The sequence below is a fragment of the Dipodomys ordii genome, unplaced genomic scaffold (genome assembly GCF_000151885.1).
Source record: "Dipodomys ordii isolate 6190 unplaced genomic scaffold, Dord_2.0 Scaffold45, whole genome shotgun sequence".
NCBI lineage: Eukaryota > Metazoa > Chordata > Mammalia > Rodentia > Heteromyidae > Dipodomys > Dipodomys ordii.
Window position 1 is genome coordinate 9,639,432 of NW_012267261.1, and position 23,654 is coordinate 9,663,085.

Here is a 23,654-nt window from a genome sequence, read left to right on the forward strand (position 1 = left end):
ATGTACATTTCATCTTTGTAAAATAGCTCCTGTACGTTCTCTGTTTGTTCTATTATCTTTCCCAGAAGAACAGTTCAGTGACTGATTTGTAACAACTACAACAATAATATTGTTTTCTCATCCAGTCATCCTGAGTGGAGGGAGGATGTATTTATTATGATTCTCATCTTAGGAAATAGAAAATGAGTGTTCTAGCAAATTGAGGCCCATAGTGGCAGAGGCAAAAAGCTAACCTGGATCTGACTCCCCTGCACATGTATTTCATCCTACTTTTCTGTGGTCATCAGATATGTTCCTTTAGCCTCCTTCTTGCAATTATTATAAGAAGGTATATCCAGTCTTTTCAGTGTTTCACCCATGTGTTTATGTATCATTTATATAAAATAAAATTTTCAGTGTTGAAAACAGTCTCCAAGTTCATCCTCTCTCTGGGTTTGCTAGTATGGCTCAAAGTACTCAGAGGAACACTTACTTGCATTTGCCAGTTTGTTATAAAGGATATCACAAAGGCTCAAGATGAAGAGATGCATAGGACATGTGAGGGACAAGGCAGGAAGTTTCCAGAATTTGTTTGTTTTGGGCCATCTGTAAGTTCTCTGAATCCTGCCTCCCTTTGAAGATTTTACAGAGCTTTATGACATAGATATGACTGACCAGATCACTGGTCAACTCAACTTTAACTCCTCTCTCCAAAGGCAGGAGTGGGGAGGTAGGGTGGGGGAGGTGAGGCTGAAAGTCTTTGCTTTCTAAGCCTGTCCAGCCATCATTTGGAGGCTACTTATCACTTTGGAGATTCCAAAGATTTTAGGAGATGTATGCAGAGGAAAACAGGTAAAGGCCAATATGGGAGCTAATGTGTAAGTAGGCAATGTGGAAGGTGGGATCCAAGGCTTTGTATGGCTCCAGATACATAACTATTTAAGCTGGTCTTCTGTTCTCTAAACTGGTTTAAATGGCACAACTCAAAATGGAAAACTTGCTGGGTGCCAATGGCTCACACTTATAATCCTAGCTACTCAGAAGGCTAAGATCTGAAAATTATACTTTCAAGCTAGCCTGGGCAAGAAAGTTTATGAGATTCTTTTTTTTTTGGGTCCGGTTGTGGGGCCTGAACTCTGGGCCTGGGCGCTGTTCCTCAGCTCTTCAGCTCAAGGCTAGCACGCTACCACTTGAGCCATAGCACCACTTCCGGCTTTTTTTTTTCTGCTTATGTGGTGCTGAGGAATCGAACCCAGGGTCTCATGCATGCAAGGCAAGCGCTCTTACCACTGAGCCACCTTCTCAGTCCCAGTTTATGAGATTCTTATCTTCAATTCATCATCAAAAATCTGGAAACAGAGCTATGGCTCAAGTAGTAGAGCACTAGCCTTGAGCTGGGCTGGCAGCACCCAGGCCCTGAATTCAAGCCCCAGTATCGTGTACACACACACTTATACACAGAAAACTCATTTTCAATCCAGTCTTCTAAAATTTAGCAACTGTATTTAAACCCCAAAGCCATGCCTTCCACATAATACATAATGTACTTGATAAAAGAAATGGGGTTTAGTTGTTCTATATTAACCATACTTATCTTACCTAGATGGTAAATATGTCTATAAATATCTTCCTGGTATTCAATCATAATACTGTATTGAAACTTTGACTCTAATGGCTGTAATCAAAGAAACCACAAGGATTTCTTATATCCACATGATAGTCACACAAACGGTCTTTTAACGAATCCTGTTCTTTTGTCTTGCTTTAGCTATAATGATACAGAAATAACTGCAAACACATGTGTATTGCTTTCCATAGCTTGAACTGTGTAAAACAAATGTATTTCAACACATCTATCTGCAGAGATTGTTTAACCTAACATTCCTGTCTTCTTGGTTAGTATTTGTCACACTGGAAATTGTACATATAGAAAAGGGTATATGGAAAAAAGGGTGAAAAATTCTCATGGTAATAAATCTATATAAATCCATGTTGGTCTGCAAGTACAGTCAGCACCAGGCCCAGAGTAAATATTAATAAGAGGACATGAGCCTGCTGAGTCTTTTAGGGGAATGTTTGTGCATGCCAAGCTCCTGGTTGCATATTCAACTGAGGTTCCACAGCTGTGTACCACCAGTTCCTGGCATGGCTGGCTTCCCAGCAAGCCATCTGGTTGGCCATCTTGGTGCCTGAGCCACTTGGTGCTGGAGAATGAAGAACACTGCTATGGTGATAGCAATAGGAAATGAGAGGGGGGAACCCAGCTTCTTAACACTAGGAAACTTGTTGCCCTGGCAATTACTCCTAGTGCAATTTTAGATTGAACTTGGCAAGCAGGACTTGGCTTGGGATATTCCTCCTCTGACTTCCTAGTCATGTCCAAGTCTCAAAGGCACGGTGCCAGCACCTGCCTCCTGCTCATTATGTGCCAAAGCTCTTACACTTAGTTCTACAGTTTCTTCTCTTCACTGTTGTTCCTTACCGTACCACTTTACTGAGACTTTGTATGTCTTTATGGCTTTTGTACACCTAAACTCTATGAGTTTAGAACTTTTCCATTAAACTAGGAGTATGAAAAAACTCCACTCTGAACCTTAAGACCACCTTAGTATTGGCCTTTGTGTTGCACTTCTACTTAGTGGCCCACCCTTTTTTTTCTTCAAATTTTATTTTATTGTTAAGATATTGTACAGTTACATAAGTAAGGCAATGAGTACATTACTTATCAGTCATTGTTACCTCTTCCCTTCCTTGTTGGTGTCCCACTATCCCTTCCCTTCCCTAGCTCCCACATTCTTATCGCTCCCCTGCTCCCGCTTTACTGCCCGATGTTGTAAAGTTTGTTTCCAATATACTGTCCAGTGGGTATCCTTGTTGCAATGGGTCATCCTGTGTCCTTGTTTCAGTGTTTTGTTATTCCCCTTCCTCTCCCCAGATTAGACACATGTATATACAAGATGCAGGGTATCAAAATTGAGTACAGTGACAACAGGGGATATGCCATAGGGGGAAGAACATACAGAGGAAACACAACAACAACAAAAATAAAATCACAAGGTACATTTAAAACAATAACAATAAAAAAACCTTTATGAGATTAGCCCTTCATATAAAGATAAACAATCTTGACATGGGAGAGGAGTCAGACACTCTGATTTCCATTGAGATCTAGTCTGCTGAATCCTACTGTAACTCAGTCCATACTCTCATTCACTGTTGCTGGGTCCTTCAGTGTTGTCTCCCCGACCTGAGTCTAGGCTTCAAGAATTAAACAGCGGAGTTGGGGCAAGACATGGGGAGAAAACAGACACAATGTCACAAATATGTCAGATGCACTAGTCTAGAGTCCAATGTACGACGTGAGAATTAGAGTGCATAAAATGTATTTGGAATTTCTGCTGAGTGAGGAGAGTTTAGTTATTCTGGCCACAGAAAAGAAAGATGATGGAAAAATCATATGAAATTATGGATAATCTTAACGGTTTCACAATAAGAATCTTTGTAATAACTATTCGTATCCAATACAATCATGTCCTACATCTTAAGTATACATAATAAAATTTATTTTAAAACAAACAAAAATGGTTTTTACTTTCAAGTGACAGACACTAAGAATTAGCAAATAAGCTGGAACTGAGATTGCCTGAAATCTGCATTTGTCTACAGTTACATCATGAACACAGAGGATCATTTAATCACTCCACATGGTATCTGCCAAGCTCCAGGCTGGAGTGAGCATCTTCTGGCTTTCTTTCTCCACACCACATGATATGCTATCAAGCTCTACTCCTGGCAGGTAAACCAACTTTCTTTGGTAAAACAGGACCATTCCAGAGTCCAGAGTGTGTCCTTACGCCTTCACACAAAAGCTCTGAAAGGGAGAAACGAGTTCCCTAAGATACTGTTCACTCTACCAGCTTACACAGCAACTTTCCCCCTTTTCCTTTCACATAGTGTAAACATGTACAAGTTCATCCTGCTCATCACCACCAAGCCTGCAAATCACATTAGACAAGTGACTATCCATAACTGAAGACTACACCCTCCAAATGACAAGGCTAACATTTTTCTCTCTCCTACAAAGATCTGCACTGGCATCATCTTTCCAATCACTTTGTCACTGACCTAACTCAGATCTTTTAATTCATTTGCTTTATCAACTAGCCTCTGCATCCAGTCTTTCTCTTATTCTGCGTGTGTGTGTGTGTGTGTGTGTGTGTGTGTGTAGGTATGTGCGTGCATGTGCACGTGTGTTACTACTGAGGCTTTGTGCTCTTTGTGTTCTCAGGGTTTTGTGTTCTTGCTTGCTTGGCTTTTTCATTCATGGCTGGTGCTCTACCACTTGAAAAACACCTCTACACCCAGCTTTTTGCCAGTTAACTGGAGATAAGAGTCTTAGGAATTTGTCTGCCCAGCTGGCTTTGAATCTTAATCTTCAGATCTCAGCTTCCTGAGTAGTAGGGATTATATAGGTATGGCACCTGGCCATTTTTCTCTTATTTCTCTTTTGATATACTGATACTGGAGCAATCTCATCATTTTGTTCAAATCACTATTCAAAATTTGGACAATAAAACTAGCTTGTCAGCCTACAGATTTTAGCTATTCATGATCAGGCAGGAGCTCACCCTTCCTTCATTAATCCAAAGTTTTCAAACAGTGATCCAGGACAGCAATGCCAGGATCACCCAGCAGGCTGAGTAGAAATACAAATTTGTGGGCCCTATTCCAGAATTAGTAAATAAGAAGCTATGGAGCCAGTGCCAGTCCCTCACATCTGTAATCCTAGCTACTCAGGGGGTTAAAATCTGAGGACCCATGTTCTAAGCCAGCCCCGCCAGGAAATTCCATGATACTCTTATCTCTAATTAACCACCAAAAAGCTAGAAGTAGAGCTCTGGCTCAAGTGGTAGAACTTTGAACACGAAGGTATGGGCTGGCCTAGCACTCTGAGTTAACAATTTCTCCAAGTAATTATGATGCATGCTATAGTTTGAACCTTTCACTTTTGTCTAATTGCTCAAATCACTGAACCAATCACATTGAATCTCATTGATCACACTACCCTTCAGCTCTCTGCTTGCCTTAGTCCTCCTAGGACTTCTTAAATAACTAAGCACAGTATGTTTTCCCTACTCTCTGACAACACCTTTTGTACCATTCTTGGGCATTGACAAATGCTTGCCATTATACTTTACCTCTATAAGCTAGGTCCTTGAGGACAGAGCTATCCTCCTTCTTTGTATCCCCAGCACAAATTCTTTGCTCATGAAATAAATAGTGAAGAATAATAGCTAAGGACAAAAAAGAGATAAATAATTGGAATCTGGATATTTTTAGGCCCCAAAACCTCTAAGAAAAAGTCAATGCTGGTAAAGTTCTCAACTCTTAAACTTAGAAGTGTCACTATTGGTGTATGCCTACATTTCATGTGTTCCTTACAATGTTCTAGGTGGTATCCATGTATTTATTTTATTCTTTCTATGTGTGTGCCAGTACTGGAGCTTGAACTCAGGACTTGGGTGCTGTCCTTTAGCTTTTTCTGATCAAGGCTGGTACTCTACCACTTGAGCCATACCTCTACATGAGGCTTTTTTGTTGGTTAATTGGAGAGAAGAGTCCTACAGACTTTAAACAAAGTTACCTGCTTCTTTATTTCAGGGCTTCTTCAAAATTTTTATATGCAAATGTAGATGCTGACCCTAGAGGGGATTTGGCAGCATTTACCACACTCCTACTGACATGTTCTAGAACATGGTGCAGTTGGCATTGGCCTTGGTTATAATTCCACCTAAGTCTGGAAATGCAAAAGGTGAATCAGACTCCTGGGATGGTGTACTGACAGCAGGGTTGTCAGCCCAACTCAAAACCTGCTGTACAGGCCAAAGCAGGAAATAAGTTACAGTCCAGTCCAGTTATTTTAAGCTAATACACCTTCACATCAAAGCCTACCCTGAAGCTTGTGGGACGTTTGCCCTGGATTTAGTGGACATGTGTCCTTCAATAGTAACCTTACCCAAAGGTAACTCCCATAGGCTTCATTATGGAGGTGGATGGGGGAGTGCAGTAGGGTGACTCTGGAAAGCTTAAGACTGTAATTAAGCGCTGCTTAACTAAAATGCTGCAATGGAAATTCTCCTAGGGAACCTGAAGAATAAAAAAAGAGGAAAACTGCCCATTTGGAGAAAGAAATAGCTGCTTGAAGGTCAAGTGCCTATTTTCAGTGTCTTTTTTTTTTTGGTCAGCTACATTTTTTAGTGAAGGATGGGAAAGAAAATGTGAAGGTTCAGAGTCTCTGACCTTAACCTAATTTGAGACCGTGCAGTCTTATCCTTGCCTCGCTTCTCCCAAACACATATGACAAGTGGATATCCCCCAGTTCCTCAGTCCTTGGCTTGAAAAAGCAGAAACCAAGATGAGCTTCTGGCTGCACTTAGTGTCTTGCTCTGCATTGCTCAGCTTTGTGCTCCTCCTGGGAAGATGCTCCTGTGCATCTTCCTGTGCATCCTGAGAACACTGGCCTGGCTTCCAAGGGCACAGAAACAATACTAAGAGTCCACATGGTCAGAAAACCTCACTGTTTGTCTGGCCCATCAAGGGCTGGATCATAAATAATCCCATTGGTTCTTCAACATTTTTCTTTTTGACATAACTTCATACTTAGAGAAAAACTGCAAGACTCATACAAAGAATCCCTAGTAAGCCAGACACTGATGAGTCCCATCTGTAATCCTAGCTACTTGCAAGGCTGAGGTCAGGAGGATCATGGTTGCAGGCCAGCCAGAGTCATACACCAACATCGCTTCTCCACTAATAGCTGAGCACATGTGCTCCCATCACCCTAGCTCCACAGGGATCCAGAGAATTGTCATTTTGGGTCAGCCTGGGCAGAAAAGTCCACAAGACTTCTGGAAAAAGCTGGGTGTGGTGGCAGGCATCTGCCATCCCAATATGGCCAAAAGGGAAAAATAGAAGACTTGTGGTCCAATTGTGTGCCTGAATTGGAAGTGATACCTTATCTCAAAATAACCAACATAAAAAGAGCTGGCAGGATGGCAGAGGCAGTAGAGCATTTATTTAGCAAGCATAAGGACCTATGTTCAAAACCCAGCAACACACAAAAAAAGTTAATAAAATATTCCTATGCTGAAGGTTGACCACTTGCTTTTTCTCAGTTTTCTTCCTCTGAATTGAGAATAAGTTACAGAGAAGATCCTTCTGATTCCCAAATAATTCAACGTATGTTTTCTTAAAGCAAGGACATTCTCTTATATATTGGCAGTACAGTAGACCAAAAAAAAGAAATTTAACTCAACTGTAACCAATTATTCCAATGTCTCTTATAGAAAATGATCAGGGGTTTCATTACATATACATATATATATATGTATATGTAATGAAACCCCTGATCATTATATATATATATATATATATATATGGACAAGAATGCTACTTTGTCAGCGGCCTTCCTGTGTGTGATTGCCAGATGTTTACTCATACTTGGATTTGGTGTATATTTTAGATGGAAAGAGTCCTAAAATGAGGCATTAATTCAGAGATATAGGGTGTTAACTGAGTTATTTTCCAGTGATGCTAGCTTTGATCTGGTTAAGGTGTTGTGTCTGTCATGGGCACCATGTTCTCATCTATCAACTTAAACAGCACACTCACTTAGCACTGGGTAAAAGTCCTTGTACAATTTTTCCTTGCCTAACTTTGGGTGTATATATGACAACTGACCTATGCGGACAAACACAAAGATACCCTCATAGGTGTGCTTGGGGGCTGTGAACAGGTGAGCTGCATGACATGCTTTTGATTCCCGTGGACTCAGGTGGACACCCCAAAACTACCAGTCTCACAAGGAAAAGAGGATTTATCAGCACTTCCCATGTCTTTTACTTCTAAGTTAGAAATTACTTCATGACTTCATAAATTAAAAGTTAGATGACTTGAAAAAAGTCAAAGTTATATATTACAGGGAAAAAAAAGACAACGAAGTGTCTGTAATCTTATGATCTTTACGAAAGTAGAGAACATTTACCACAATTCTCTCTTTCTTGCCTATCCTTCTCTTGTCTAATATTTAGAACATCCCAGAGGCATAGGTGCTAATGTTCTTCCCCTTTTACTACTGTGATTGTGAATAGGGTTAAGTCCTTTATGGCAGATCAGGGAGCTGGGGAACGACAGGACGAGTATTCAAAGCAGGTCTGTGGGCTCTGAAGTCCATACTCTCACACAGTTTGGGACCCCATTTGGATGAAAGACCACATCTAAATGTACCTATTATCTGTAGACAGAAAAAGAATTTTAAAATATCTGGTTCAAATTCTGAGTTAGGAAAGGTCTGAAATATGTCTAACCCAATAGAATGGAAATTGCATGACATTCATTCTCTTTACTTAATGGGATAATTTATTTTAAGGATCATAAAAATATTTTTAGGGCTTTCATGAACTCATTTGAAACTTTCATCTCCCAAGTTTTCCACTATTAAGTGCTTCAGCTTTGAAATCTGCTATCACAAGGTTATACAGTAACAACCTTTGTGGTTCTGGAAGAGAAACAGCACAACAGTGGCATTGACAATGTCTCCTGTCAGAGCTCAAAGGTCAGTGACCTCTATGCCTCACTCTGGAAACCCTGCCCAGCCGCAGAGCAAGCCTGACACATGGGAAGGAAGTCTGACATCTGTTTGTCTAGAGCTCTTGCTCTGGTATTTTCAGTTTGCCACCCATGTGGTAGACCTTGGTTACTTCAGAAAAGGGATCTCTGGCTGATGGCATTCAAGTCTACAGCAGAATCACACACAAGGGGTGATGTTCATTTCCTTGATCTTAGTGAAGGAAGGCTCGGAGAAAATCTTCTGAAACAAGACTGGGAGGCTTCATCTGGTAGAAGTTCCTCACTTAGGGTGATGTATTGTATGTGTATGTGTGTGTGTGTGTGTGTGTGTGTGTGTGTGTGTGTGTGTTTCAAGGGAGGTATAAATAGCAATTATAGGATTTCTGTTCATTTCCTTCCTTTTACTTTCATCAAGTTCAAAGCCAAAATGGAACAACTTTTATTAAACCAAAAGAACCCTAATGAACTACCATATGGGAATAGACCTTCTCTGAAGCTCAACCCCAAAGCAAAGGCACAACCTTGTTCTTTTTTGGCACTACAGGGATTGAATTTAGGAGCTTAAGCATGTTAGGCAAGCACTCTGCCATTGAGCTTCATGTATCCCTAGTCCTGAAAAGATCCAGATCTGGAGAGGGTAGGTCAAAAACTGGATTGGATATAGCATAGAGGCAGAGTGCTTACCTGGCATGCACAAGGCCTTGAGTTTAATTCCCAGCACCACAAAGAAAAAGAAAAATTAGATGGGTCTATTGTAGGGTCTGTCCCTGCAGATCAGACATGGCCAAGCTTGCAGCTCACTCTCTGGGAGAAAACAACCCCTGGCTACTAAGGCTACCGGAAGGCAGGTAGCACAGACAGGTCTCTGGAAAGGCTGTGAGGGCTTGAAGCCGCCTCATCAGGAGAGTCAATGCTATTTTAAGAGACAAACAAGTGTGACTGCGGTTAAAGATAATCACAGTCAGATGTTGGCAAAAGTAGACAAACATTTCTGGGTCTCTGCTATTTAGGGTATAAAAGTGTGTGTGTATGCCAGGCAATGCTTATGTTAAGAGCTTTGGCAGCACAAGGTTTACATATCCCCCAGAAAAAGCTGCTTCTGGACCTGCTATTCCCTTCCATGGCTAAAGGGACACAATATGGAACTGTATTCTACTACAGAAATAAAAATCTTAAAGAACTTGATACAAGGGCTGCAGTTGAGTTGGGCTGCAGGGTAAATGGGACAGAAAGTAGACTACTGAGAAGTCAGGATAGCTGATTAGCCATGGCTCCTGGGAACATAGTTTTAATTTCTTGGAGTTTCAGTCTTCTCACCTGTAAGTGTGTACACTGAATCCCCAAAGCTGAAGGCCTGCAGACACTGACACACCACAAATTATTATTTGTTATTCATTTCTATAGATATTCCAGTCTCTCCCAGGACTGGATGCTTGTCCTTAGCTACTTCATATGCTTACTTCTTTGGTGAAGCACACTCCTCCTGACCCGTAACGCACTCCCTGAAACATACTCCTCCAGGCCCTTCCTTTCACCAGGCCTCACTGAACACACACTCTTCCTTCCTTTAGAAGAGCAGGTCTGCTGTCCCTGAGCACTACCACAGGACAGAGGGATTTCACTTGTTGAACATACTACAACTGCTGGCTGGCTGCCTCTCTGGCATCCATTCTGCTTCATAAGTGTACCCCAGACTCACAGCTTTTGTGAGTTGAAACCCTATCTCTGCTCAGATGCTATCCTTGGGGTGAGTCCTACCTGAGTATTTCATTCTTTGGGCCATGAGAATTAATTCAGGGATACGAATGTGACACAAATCAGGGCAGATGGCCCCAAGGAAAATCAATTTGGGGAATTTCTACCTTTTTCCTTTGAACTAAGTATGAAGATATCTGTAAGATAGTTATTACTAAAAGCCTAATGTAAACAAAAGTACAATTAACAAAATTGTCAAGTTTGTTTTTGCCTAAAAGCAGTAAATGCGATTTGAATATAAACAGCTCTGATTGGTTGCTGATGGCAGAACAAAAATTTCTGTGTCATAAATGGCAGTTTGGATAATTACCAGAGCACAGCAGATAATTGTAGTAATTAAGGAATACATCCAGGATGATGAACTTGAAACAGTTAAATGACATACAATAAACCAATTAATAAATATAAAGGTGCTTTATAGTGACCTACTGAGGAACTGCTCAAGAATCCAACATATTGACCTCCAAGAAGAAGGGAGAAACTTTTATCTCTTTCCTAGTAAGAACTGTCATTTTGAATTAGCCCTAGGATTTACCAGATCAGAAACTAGTTTTGAATAAGGACAATCCTAGGGCTCAAATATTGGGCAGCAGGCCTGTAGTTTTGAGGCCTAGGTTGGTACACCTGTTTTCCTTGGAAGCTTTGAGAAATATTCATTAATCCACCCCTAGATCACTTAAGGGCTTATCTAAAACTATGACCCTGTAAGACAGACAAACGTCTAACAACAGAAAGAATACCAAACTACCATTTCTGAATCCATCCTCTATGCTGGTGATCCAGGAACTGTGCTGAGTGGCGCACACACACACACACACACACACACGCACACGCACACGCACACTTAAGTCTTCCCAGCCACCCTAGGGGATGAGTACCTGTATTCTCTCAAGTGTACAGAAGAAGAAAATGCTATAAAGGAGTTAGGTAACCAGATGAACACATTCAATGAGTTCTAATGCCAAGGTGAGGACTCTGTATGTCTCTCCTTGATCTATGTTTTCTCTCTTACCTGAATTAAGGAGAATTGCTTACAAGTAACATTCCTATACTGACAAAAATGACAGATGAGCACCAGAGAGCCAATGGGCCCATTCTCTCTTTCTCCAGGCCCATATGTGATACTAACCTGAGAATTTCCTGGTAGAACCCCAGCTCAAAAAGTGTAGTGGTAGCTTCTCCTTTCAACTTCCACTGTGGGCATTTTAAAAATAAAACACAGTCAAGGTACCCTTTCTATACTTGCCTCGAGATAACTCCAACATACCCACTAGAGACAAACAGAAAATAAAATATTATCCTGATGGAGTCATAATCAGATGCTACTAAAATGCCACATTATGAATTTCATGATATATGATGCCAATTATAATTATACAAACAAATGTATGTATATTAAGTGTGACTAAGTCATAATAAGCTCAATTTCACAAACCAACTCACTTTCAGTGTTTTGCAGTTACAAGTATTCAGTACCTGATTTGGCAAAGCCATTCCAGAAACAAGTCTTCAGAAATGGGCCCTGTCCCGTTTCTGTTCTGTCTCCCTGCCCACTAATACAGAAAGGGATGCCACCTACATAAAGAGTGAAGTCAGACAACTCAACAAGAGCTGAAATCAACATATCACAATGTATAGATTGTAATTCATGAACCTGGGAACAATGACTTTGGAATACGAGACAAAGATGAACACATAACTCTGGCATAATTCTTGGCAAGAAGCCATGGTAATTACAAATCCAGGTGAGTTATATCACTGATCATATATAGTGGGAGGAATCAGCCAAACTAGGACAAAGTCCAACAGTCTCTTGGGATGACTATACTCCTCTTCTTTGCCCAGAGCTGGTCTAGGCCCTTGGGGAACCTTTCTCACCTTCTTTCTCTTCTATCTGATTCCCACACACACACACACACACACACACACACACACACACACACACACACACACACACACACACCCTGAGAATATACAGCTCTGGTTTTGTTCTTACAGTTCTGGTTTGCATAGCTGACAGAAGGGTCATGGTTAAATTTAGACCTGGCTAGTCCCTGGGACTGAGCAGGGACAGTGGCTATGTGAGAAGATGCATGGCTGTGCTGGTGTTTGGCTGCTAACAGTCTCAAAGTTAAAATAAGAGGTTAGAATTTTCAAACCAGAGCACAAAGAAATGGAGCTTAAAAACTAGAAAGGTTAAAAAAAATCCTTTAAAAGATAGTTGAGGTCTGCTTTCATACAGAGGAACCTCAGTGAATGAGCAGGATTCTCTTTGGTTTCTAAGTCTGGGAACTGGAGAAGGTCACAGAGGTGACTGAGAACAATGCCTTCCATGTCACAGAAGCAGGTTTTCCAACTGCCAATAGAGGAGTGTCAGCAGACACTTGTCATAGGGCCATCTTTAGTGGTGTATGGCTGCAAAAGGTAGAGCATGAATGGAGTCTTGGTGGGAAGGGCCAAGGTGGGTGACAAAGAATGAGAATGTGTGCCTTTTAATCCAGATCTCAGGATCAAGGTGTCAAGGAAGGCCCTCAGGTTACAAAATGATAGCTCCACAAGGGCTCAGGTGGTAAATTTGGATAATAATGGTCCTTTATGAACAGAGTACAGGTACCTCAGGTGTTTATGGGGTCATCTCTTTTCTTTATGAAATGGGTTTCTTTAGGGCTTCCCAGTTTGGCCTTGAATTCCTGCTCAAACAATCCTCCAAGCTTAGCCTCCCAAGTGCCACTATACCCAGCCCACCAGAGCTCTTGATGCAAGCAGCTTCATGCATGGTGCTCAAAGCTATAAACCTCCACACAAAGCCATCAGGCTGCACGCTCCTCTTAGTGCACTTCCTCATATTCTCCTATAATATTTAGCAAAACCTTTTAGAAAGGCTCTTTAAATTTTGTCCAGATCGTAAACAGTGCCCACTTTGGGGCCAGAAGAGTAGTCGCAGTAAGACTCTTCCTCCCCTCTCCCTACCAGATATTTTCCTTGAGAGCACTAGAGAGAGAGAGAGAGAGAGAGAGACAGAGACAGAGACAGAGACAGAGACACAGAGACAGACAGACAGACAGACAGACAGGGAGGCAGGCAGGCAGGCAGGCAGGCAGGCAGGCAGGCAGGCAGGCAGGCAGGCAGGCAGGCGGGCGGGCACAGAGACAGAGAGAGAATCTCAATCACAGGTTGAGATTCTCTACGGCTACAGATCACTGTAAATGAATGAGGGAAAAGCCTTGTTACATTTTGGTTTCTGATTATGTCCTAGTCCTGAAGAAGGCACCCATATCTAAAAGTCAGAAGCACTCTGGCAGGATCTTGCTGGACCCCTGGGATCCAGATTAGATTTTAATACGTTAGCCATCAAAGCCAATGTATTCAGATCTGACTTTTAGGTACTCACTAATAACAGGAATTAAACTCTTTTCTAGTACTTACATGTACCTCAACCATAAACCTCATGAACAGATTTCATGATGATCTCTATTTTCCAGAAGAGGAAACTAAGGCAAAGAGTTTATGTGCCTTGCACATGGTTACACAGTGAAGTAGCAGAGCTGGGATTCATATTCATTCAGGCTGTTTTTGGACAAAGAACAAGCTCCAAGCTCTTCATCATCATGATCTGTTGCCTCATAATCCAGAACAACCACAAAATATATTTACATATTTTTATACCCTGCTTATCAGTATACAGACTTAAAAATCAAAAGTACTCATTTATTATACTCTCAGGCAGGGTATTTTTACATGTAAAAAGAATTAAGTTAATTCTGTAAACAGAAGTAAACAGTCTGAGAGACAAGAAATTCCTAGTCTCAGAAGATGTTTCTCATAAATCCTCCCCAAACAAAGAACAGTGTCTTCCTTTCAAGGGTGTAAAACTGGGGGTAACTGGTTAACTGGCAACAAATGAGTCTTCAAATTCTAGATATCCTTTGAGTCAGAACATGTTCCTAGGATACGGGGTAAGACAACTACCAGAAAGGCCACTACAATACCGATTAGAGCAAAAATTAGAAACAATCTGGAATGAGTAGGTTGATTAAAGAAAAACAAATTATCTTTATACATGGTGGAATGTGTATCCAGTGGGATGCTGATAAACCAGTCCTCTAAATGGAACAAATGCCTTGACTTGTAATGTCTGGTGATTTCCATGGCATACAACTCTACCATCGTTCATCCCAAGCTTCTAATGGCTTTCTAAGCCCTGAGACAAGCCCTCTCTGAGATGAGCTGGCTCCAGTCTACTTCTGAATGCATTCAGAGAGACTGTTCTCTGTGTTAAAGGAAGAAAGTCTGTAGCATTAATGTATCATATTTCTGAGAAAAAATAGAGAGAAAAAGAGAAATGATGTCTGTAAAATGTTAAAAATTGTTATCTCTAGGTAATGGGGTTTTATCTTTATTTACCTTGTACTTAAAAAATTCTTCTTGCTGAACACCAGTGGCTCACATCTGTAATCCTAGCTACTCAGGAAGCTGAGATCTGAGGATGGTGGTTCAAAGCCAGCCCAGACAGGAAAGCCAGCCTGGGCAGGAAAGTTCTTGAGACTCTTATCTCTAATTAGCCACCAGAAAACCAGAAGTGGCGCTGTGGCTCAAGTGGAAGAGTACTTGCCTTGAACTGAAGAGCTCAGGGCCAGGGCCAGGGCCAGAGTTCAAGCCCCACACCGACAAAAAGAAAACACAAAAAACAAAAAAACCCAAAGATTTTTCCTATTTTTTCTAATTTTGCTAGACAGAAAAGTAATTATAGATTCTCTTTCCCAGTTGTAACAGTTTAATAACCTATCTACCTATTAAGATTTACCTCAAAGTAAAAGAAAAGAACAATTCTCATACCTATTTAGTGAGACTCCACAATGAGCAGGCACTGTATGTCTAAGAAGAAGAGAGGTGCAAACCTTCCACTGTAGCTGTGCTTATAATCTTCTGAGGAATAGGTCTACTGGGTGTAAACCCTACCATGCAGGAAGGAAAGGTGTAGAGTTCAGACTAGAAACCCCAGACCAAGAAGCCATCTGTGTGCACCATCTGATCCTGGGAAGATCTATGTTCTCAGTCATGACTCTTCCCTCACACCTCCTCATCAAACTTTTAGCCACAACACCAAACTCATATCAACAGTTACCAAATCCATCAACAATATCCTGAAGGTGCCAGTGGCTGATGCTTGTAATCCTAGCTACTCAGGAGGCTGAGTTCTGAGGATCAGTTTGAAGCCAGCCTAGGCAGGAAAATGAGTGAGATTTTTACCTACAATTAACTACCAAAAAGTTAGAAGTGGAGCTCTGGCTTAAGTGGAAGAGCATGCTAGCTAGCCCTGAGCACAAAAGCTTAGAGACAGTGGTCAGGTCCTGAGTTCAACCTTAGGCCCAGAACACACACAGAGAAATAACCTAGAGGACTGTTAATACTGCTCAGGGGCACTTGCTTAGCATGTACATGGCCCTTAGGACCAGCCCTAGCAATGGAAGCTGTAACAAATAACAACTACAAAACAACAACCTGGAAATGCACTAACATGGAAAGACTTTCAAAAGAAGAAGAAAAAGCAGGTTCTAAAGCAATATATAAAGTATGAAATTATTTATGTAAAAAGTAGTAAACACAGAGAAAACAACATAGTCACTGGTTACATAAGTGCTTCCTTCTAGGTGGTTAGATTATGTTACTGTAGTTTTTTGTTTGCCTACAGAGCCTAATTTTTAACTGTGTGTGTGTGTGTGTGTGTGTGTGTGTGTGTGTGTGTGTGTGAAAGAGAGAGAGAGAGATAAGCAGTTTGCTTTTAGAATACTGAGAAAAGGAAATAAAATCAAGATAATCTTGAGTGAGGAAACAAAGATGCACCCACCTCCTTCACTGCTTGCACCCCGAACCAGACGAGTTCAGGAAAGTAGTCATAGATGGTTCTCGATTGCTCATCCCCCTTCCACCCATCCCCCACCCAGGGGTGGGAGAAAGTGATTGGCAACTGGGCCCTACAACTTCTCAGAACAAGAATTCCCCAGGGAAGCAGTGGCCTTCCTTCAGATACAGAAGGATCCCTGGAGCTGGGGGAAGGGAAAAGGAAGAGATAAAGAGTAAAGAGCGAAGATGGAGAAAGAAAAGTGCAAAGCATAAAGAAAGCCTGAGAGGAAATCCCAAGTCAGGAGCACTAAGCTGATGGTCTCCATGCTTGAGGAAGAACATGTGGCCAAGGTTGCTAGGTTGAGTGTGTGGTTCTTGGCCTGTGATATTTATGTTCACCATAGCCCTAGATTAACACTATAACTACTTGTAGACATCTAGCAGGTGGGAGACAGGGATGTGAGATCTGTGGCAGATGTTGCAGTATTTTCATGGTGGTATGAACTTGCTTTTAGATAGGTAAAGATTAATTCCACTTTATTCACAACAGCAATATGAAGTTTCTAATAGAAAGAGAGGGAGAGATTGAAATTGTCCAGAGATCCTGTTGTACACCAGCATGGTAAGGGCAGGAGCACAGGTCAACCACCTGAACAAGGCAGCTAGAAACAGTGATGGTTTCCCTGGCAGCAGAATGGTTTTCCTTCCTTTCAACTTGACAGTTTCCTCACTGCAAGTCACAAAGAAGAATGTGGTGCCACCTGTTCAGAAACACTGGTCTTTGCTCTTTTACCTGGCAAAAGCCTCCTGACAGACACCTACCTGACTTTCTGGTGTAACCAGAGTTCTCCTCTTCCAGGAAGCATAACACAGAAAGCTGTGCCAATCTCAAGAAATGGAAAGGTATGCCCCACTAGTCACTGAATAGACCAGGCCGGGAGCCAAGCTGCCCATGTCCTCATCCATGTGGGAAAAGAAGACTGGCCAAACTTCGGCAAAATGTCCAGAACTTTGACAGGGATAATTTAGGAACAGGGGGGATGGTAGGGGTAGAGGAGTAGCTAGCTGGGAGTGTAGCTAGGTGGTAGAACACTTGCCCAGCTTTATTTCCCAACTTTTTTTTTTTTTTTTGTGGCAGTACTGAGGACTGAACTGAGAATTTGATGCTTGATAGGCAGGCACTGTACCACTTGGGCCTTATCTCCAGTTGTTGGTTATTTTCTATAGGTTATTTTTGAAGTAGGTTCTTTCTTTTTGTCCCAGCTTGTCTGGGCTACAATTCTATTTGCATTTCTCTGAGGGTGACAGGAGTTGCTGGGGATGACTGGGTACATGCCACTGGGCCCAGCCATTGTGCCTGCCCCCTTATCCCCACAGTTGGAATAACAGGTACTTAAACACCACATCTTCCCCACTGGTTGAGATGCAGTCTCAAAAACTTTTTGCTCAGGCTGGCCTCAAACCAAGCTCTCTGTCTCCCAAGGAGCTTGATCTACTAATCTCAGCTTATTTTCACATTCTTATACTTCCTTTTCCTCACAGAAGAAGAAAAAGGGGACATTTAGGTTTCTTGCCAGTCTTCCAGTTGATCTTCTTTTACGAAATGCAAGGATTATGATACTAGAAGTGATGTGTGTGTGTGTGTGTGTGTGTATGCGCGTGTATGTGGGGGGAGTGGGAGTGCTTGTATGTGTATTTTTGGCTTTTTTATATAAAGGAAATGGCAAACTTTCTTCTCTTCCAGTGACAACTTCACACTGAGGCATAACACTAACAACAGTTGGAGCCAAGACCATGAACTTCCCCATATTACCACCCAGAGGCCCACAAAGAATTAGTTGAGAGTCTCTCTGGGGATGGGAGTCTATGTCTGGAATTATTGTTATCATTAATAGCAGCACTTTTTTAAAAAGCACTTTATGTGCCTGGCTAAACCCTTTACAGACATTATCTTAACTAATCCTCCCCACAGCGGAGGGGAGTAAGCACCATTATGATCTCCATCCTCTCTTAGGCACCCAGGGCTAGGCTGGCATGCAGTCAGCTCATAAACATTTGTCAAATGAATTAAAACATTATGTGCTACATAAAAACCAGGGACAGTCCAAGATGGAATGATAGGAATGCATTTCATTGATTCATTTCCACCTGACAGGGCACACATCAAGAACAGAGACAAGCCAGGTGAGGTGGTGCATGACTGTGGTCGTAGCTACTTGAAGAGGAGAATGAGGCAGGAGAATGGTTTGAGCCAGGGGCAGGAGGGGGGGGGGATAGGTCAGCCTTGACACTACAGAGACCCTGTTTCTTTAAAATGAAAACAGACCAAAAAGAAGACCAGGTAGGGAACATAATCACCCCTAAGAGCAATAAATAATTCCACTGTCAAACCTAGAGCTTCTGCTTGGGAATAGTCTCTGCCCTTTTCAGTAGAGTAAGCTGTGCCTTTGTGAAGAGATGCTACATGCTACATGCTACAATGGAATGGAGGATCTGGAAAAGGATTCTGTGACTAATGGTTGGGCCTCAGTTTCCTCCTGTAGAAAAGAAGGATGGGATGAAATAATCCCAAGGTTACTTCCAGTCTTAATTCCCAGCAGCACTTTCTGCTTGAGAAGTCCCTTCTGCTCAGGTTTCAGACCCACACCTTTTCTAGTCCCATTTTTATTAGGTGACATGATAACCAGCAGTCAGTACTGTTATCTAGGTAATAGCTGGATAACACTCCTTACTAGTTAGGAGAGGCAGATCTGGGAAGACAGCACAGGATTTGGGTGTACTTCTCCCTAGATTAGTGTTATTCTTGGAAAGGAGGCAAAGAAGAGCAGAGAGAGCTATTGGTAAAACAAATACATGCCAAATGGCCAGTTAAAAAGTTTGTTGCTACTACTACCACCACCACCATAATCAGGGTACTTGATAGAAGATTAGGAAATTTAAAACACACACAAAAAAAACATGCATCTAGGTGGCAAGGATTTTGTCCCTTAGTTATTGAGTTCAAGTATGCAACAGTATCACAAGGTATGTCTTCAAGGTTAGCAGCACCTTTCTGAAGGAACTTACTGTCATGATTTCACACATTAAATTTACTTTATAAAAGGAGGTGTATTGATTTATAGGCCAAGGATAAAACTTATCAAGACGTAAGGTTCCTAGTTAGAAAAGGTAAAGAAGAAACCAATTACCGATGAGGACGATTTTAGGGAGTCTTTGCTGCCCTCCTCCCTATCCACACCCAAGTCTGGTCAGCACTCTTTAAGCTATAGTCAAGCAGGAAACCAAACATCTCTGCTGTGACAGGACCATGATCATGTGATTCCAGCACCTCCCTTGGTAAACTGACTCACCTTAGCTAAGCCACCAGCCCCTTTCATTACTCCTTGAGTTGCTCAGACTAGTGAATTCTCTCCATGTAAATGCAGAGAAACGAGGGCACATCGATAGAGCAATAAACAAGAACAAATAAATCCCGTGCACATAATGGAGAAGAGGGTGGTCAGGCTTCCAGAAGGGCCTCCTGACCACATTTCCAAAGTTAATTATAAGTTGACAAAGAAAACTAACAAATCGACTTGAAGGACTTTAAAATTGGTCAGTAAACATCTAGATTATATGATCTAAGAAATTAAAAATTCCAACAGGACTTATAACTTAGCAACTTCCAAGTGATTTGAAATAGTTTGTCACTTTGAAAGAAGCAGTTTTCTTAAACCTTAAGATAACTAGTCTCCAGAACTGCCTCACTTCTTCAGGCTTAAAGGACAGTTTGACTAGCCAAAGCAATCCCCAGGGTCCCCACAGAGTGTGACAGCAATGATTTATCTTCCTCCAGCCTCATGCAGGTTATTGTCGATCACACTTTAGGTTGTTTTCCCACTTTCAAAAGAGGCAGTTGTAAATGTATTTGTGTTGGGTCTTCTTTCTCACCTGCTCTCTATTTCCTTTCTACTCTTGTTTTTCAGGTTTCTCTTCTTCCTTCAACACCCATTTCAAGGTAGACTATCTTTCCAATAAACCCTTTTACTATTCCCAAATTCAACAGAACCAAAGAAAGAAAGAAAAGAAACCCACCTTTCCAAATCAAAAAATAAGCCTGGCTAAATTATACAGTTTTCCACCAGAAGTGATAGTTATAAGCCACAAAGGTACTACCACTGAATCTTTGACACTTAATCTCAGTACTAATCATGATAGCCAATTAGGATTCTCCAGAGAAATTCCAGCATGGATCCCTTAGCTTTGAATGCAAAATAACCATATAGCCAGGCACTGGTGACCTGGAATCCTAGTTTCTCAGGAGGCAGAGATCTGAGAATGGAGGTTCAAAGCCAACAGAGGCAGACAAATCAGACAAATCCAAGACTCTTATCTCCAATTAGCTAGCAAAAGGCTGGAAGTGGAGCTGTGGCTCAAGTGTTAGAGCGCCACCTTTCAGTAAAAAAAAGCCAAAGTGGAAGGCAAGGCCCTGAATTCAAACCTCAGTACTGGCACACGTGAGCATGCACACCCACACCCACACGCACACCATTCTACTTCTTGGTTTCTTTTACTTGTGTGTCTCTTTCTTCAGGTTTTAGGAAGGTGTCTCTTTATATCCTGAAAGGACAAAGACTGGAGGCCAAGTAACCAGAATTCACAACAGCAGGCTCTGATCCATAAGCTTGGAAGGAAACTACTCAGGCAGTATAGAAAGCCAACTTCCCTCAGAAGCAGGTATAGAGACCAAACAACTAGCTGCTTTTATTTAAAGCCCTCTAGTGGGGAGGCTGCCTTTCAATTGTACATCTGAAAGACCAGAGAAACTGGTTTTACAGAAGGGAGGCAGAGGGCTCCCTGCTGTGAACACCTTCTACTCCAGCCACTTCTAAGACGTTCCTGCAGCCCTCTCTGTAGCTGGCCAAGTCTTACACAGATCACAGACCTTATCTTCTCCAGAGAATTGATGCCCTCAGGCTGAAAGGAGAGCCTCATTTCTTTTTCTGCTCGATAGACTACAGGGGAGCCCAAGGAGTACTCTCATAGCTCAGATGGCAAGCCCCCACCACCCTATGTCAACCTTGAGCCCCAGATTTTCACCTCCATGGAGGTGATAGATGCTTTCATTTTCCCTTTAAGCTGCTCTCATTGTCCAGTCTCCTATCTTCATCAGAGGGTCCATGGTCTGCTGCAGTTCCGGATTCAGCAACATCCTCTCTCAGGAGCCTCAGTCCTAGCCACAGAGCCATCATGTTCCTGGTCCCCATCATGTTCCAGGTGACACTGACTCCCCACTGCTCCTCTGATGGGCCTGAGACTGTGGGAGAGCTAGCGCAATCCACAAACCCAGGACTTAGAGACCCTGGACCCATTACCCTGCAGGGAATGGGTACTGAGGAAGGCTGGCTGCAGGGGCTTTGGGTTAGTGAAGCCCAAACCCTCACATTTTCTGAGGTCCGGAAATGGGCTCGGAAGAAAAAAAAATCCTGCCTGGGAATCCTTCACTCATGGCATCACAGCCTTCAGAGCAAACCCACCCACTCCGATTCCCTCTGGCCATATCCTGCTTCTTCTCCTCTCCTTTGACACTCCTTCAGTTCTCACAAACAGGCTCTCAGGGTCGCAGCCAACTCCTTTTGAAGTGAGCCTGTGGATACCACATACTTCTAGGATGTTCTAATTAATGCAGATACAGAACAATCTAATACTGGGACTATGAACCATAATGACATGGGACAAGATTGGTGAGATTAATTAGTTTTTGTAACCATAAATCTGCTCAGCAGGGGACTCTGTCAGGGTTAGGTCATGTGTGGGGCTTAGAGAACGGTGAAGGGTCACTTAGAAGAAGTTGCATCAGGGTTCTGCATAGATGCGACAGCGGAGAGGAGGTGTGGATGCAGAGGTCCCATAGGAAAAACTTTGTAAAAAGGGCAAACGTCAAGAAGGAGGCTCTGGTCTTACCTCTAATGACACAGAAACATCCTCTGTTCCCTGGTTCCCCGTGGTAAAGTGACATGAACAGCGTTTCTTCCTCAGAAACTACGGGATCCATCACCCTCCGGATCCTTTTCACCCTATGCATTTGCAGGCTACTTTGGGGGAAACTGGTTATTTCCTGCAAGTGTCCTCGACGACATTAAAATGAGCAGAATAATTAAACACAGTCCTGATTGGGTACAGCCAGACTTCTCGGTTAATTAAGGAAAACCAAGGACTGAGGCCCAGAGCTGCAAATTCACACTGGCCTGAGGAACGCCTCAGCAGAGGAAAGAAAATTGTCACTCGGCAAAAATAGTTCCTAGTGTAGACACAAGTGTCAAACACATTCCTATAGGTAGGAGTCACATCGGAGTCCCGACGGAGATCCATAGGTAAAGGAGCAGTGCAGGGAGCCCCAGACACGCTCAGCCCCTCTTCACACCCTGCGCATCGGCACCCTGACATCTGATGTCTCCAGAAAGTACATGCGACCCCAAACGGCAACTCTAAAAGTTAAAAAAAAAAAAATCTCCCCGGGGACAGAGCCATCCCACGCGTTCTGCTTCCTGGGAAAACTGCCACCCAGGCGGCTCGCCATGCGCCCTCTCCCCACCCCACCTCCTCCGGGCCCCAGCTGCCTGCTCTGCGCCCCGCTGCTCCGGAGGGACCAACGCCCACCGCCACTCACCTCTGCAAGGGAAGCAACAGCAGCACTTCGCCAAGAGCCACCCCAAAGAGGGACCTCGGGAGTAAGCCCGATCGCCGCCTTTCATGCTGCTGCTGCTGCTGCTGCTGCGCGTCCCCAGCGCTCCCGCATGGCCCGGGCGCCAGCTGCCGGGGGTGAGTTCCAGCGCAGCGGAGAGAAAACTTCAGCGTCGCCCCAGGGCTGCCACAGCGCGCCAGTCCCCTCCGCCACCACGAACCGACTAACTCAGAGTCCCGGTCACTTAGGAGAGGAGGCGGGGGAGGGCCTGGTGGGGGGGGGAGGGGGAAGAGAAGGAGGCGGAGGGGGGTGGGAAGGAGGGCCTCTGGAGGGCGGAGTTCCAAGGTCCAGCTGTTTGCCGGGGACCCAGCCAGCGGCTGCGCGCAGCGCTCGCGCGCACTCGGGGCCTTACGCAATGCTGCCTGTGGCTGTGGGGACCGGCCAGCCTCTGCGAGTATGGTCACACCGAGCCCCTGCACCAAACTCTGGGCAACTCTCTCCCCTCCTTAGAGCGCATTATCATCAGCTTTGTCTTAAAACAGACAACTAGATGGTGGTGGTGGGGGGGGGGTGCCACAGAGGTAGACAAGGAGCCGAGTTTGAAGGTTCAAAGCTCAGTAGTGTCTTTCTCCCTACTAGGTTTGCCCTTTCCTTCCCTCCTCACCCCCGCCCCTCACCTCATCTCTATTAAAAATATCGCACCCAACCATTTTCCTTCCTTCCGTTTAAAGCTTAAGGGCTAGTCGTGATAACGGTGCCCACCCCCCCACTTCTTTATCAGCTT

At 43.1% G+C, this 23,654-nt stretch overlaps 1 protein-coding gene across 3 annotated transcripts in view; it reads right to left on the minus strand.

Annotated features, from left to right (window-relative positions):
* The window catches only part of Kalrn (kalirin, RhoGEF kinase), a 531,501-nt gene that overhangs the window by 73,806 nt on the left and 434,041 nt on the right, over nucleotides 1-23,654 (minus strand). The window contains exon 1 of one of the 3 annotated variants that reach the window (XM_013019470.1): nucleotides 22,856-23,049. The exons of the other annotated variants lie outside the window; for them this stretch is intronic. Coding sequence (XP_012874924.1) covers nucleotides 22,856-22,940 — 85 coding nt within the window. The 5' untranslated portion in view covers nucleotides 22,941-23,049. Of the gene's footprint in view, nucleotides 1-22,855; nucleotides 23,050-23,654 lie in introns of those variants that run through there. 3 annotated transcript variants of the gene reach the window in all.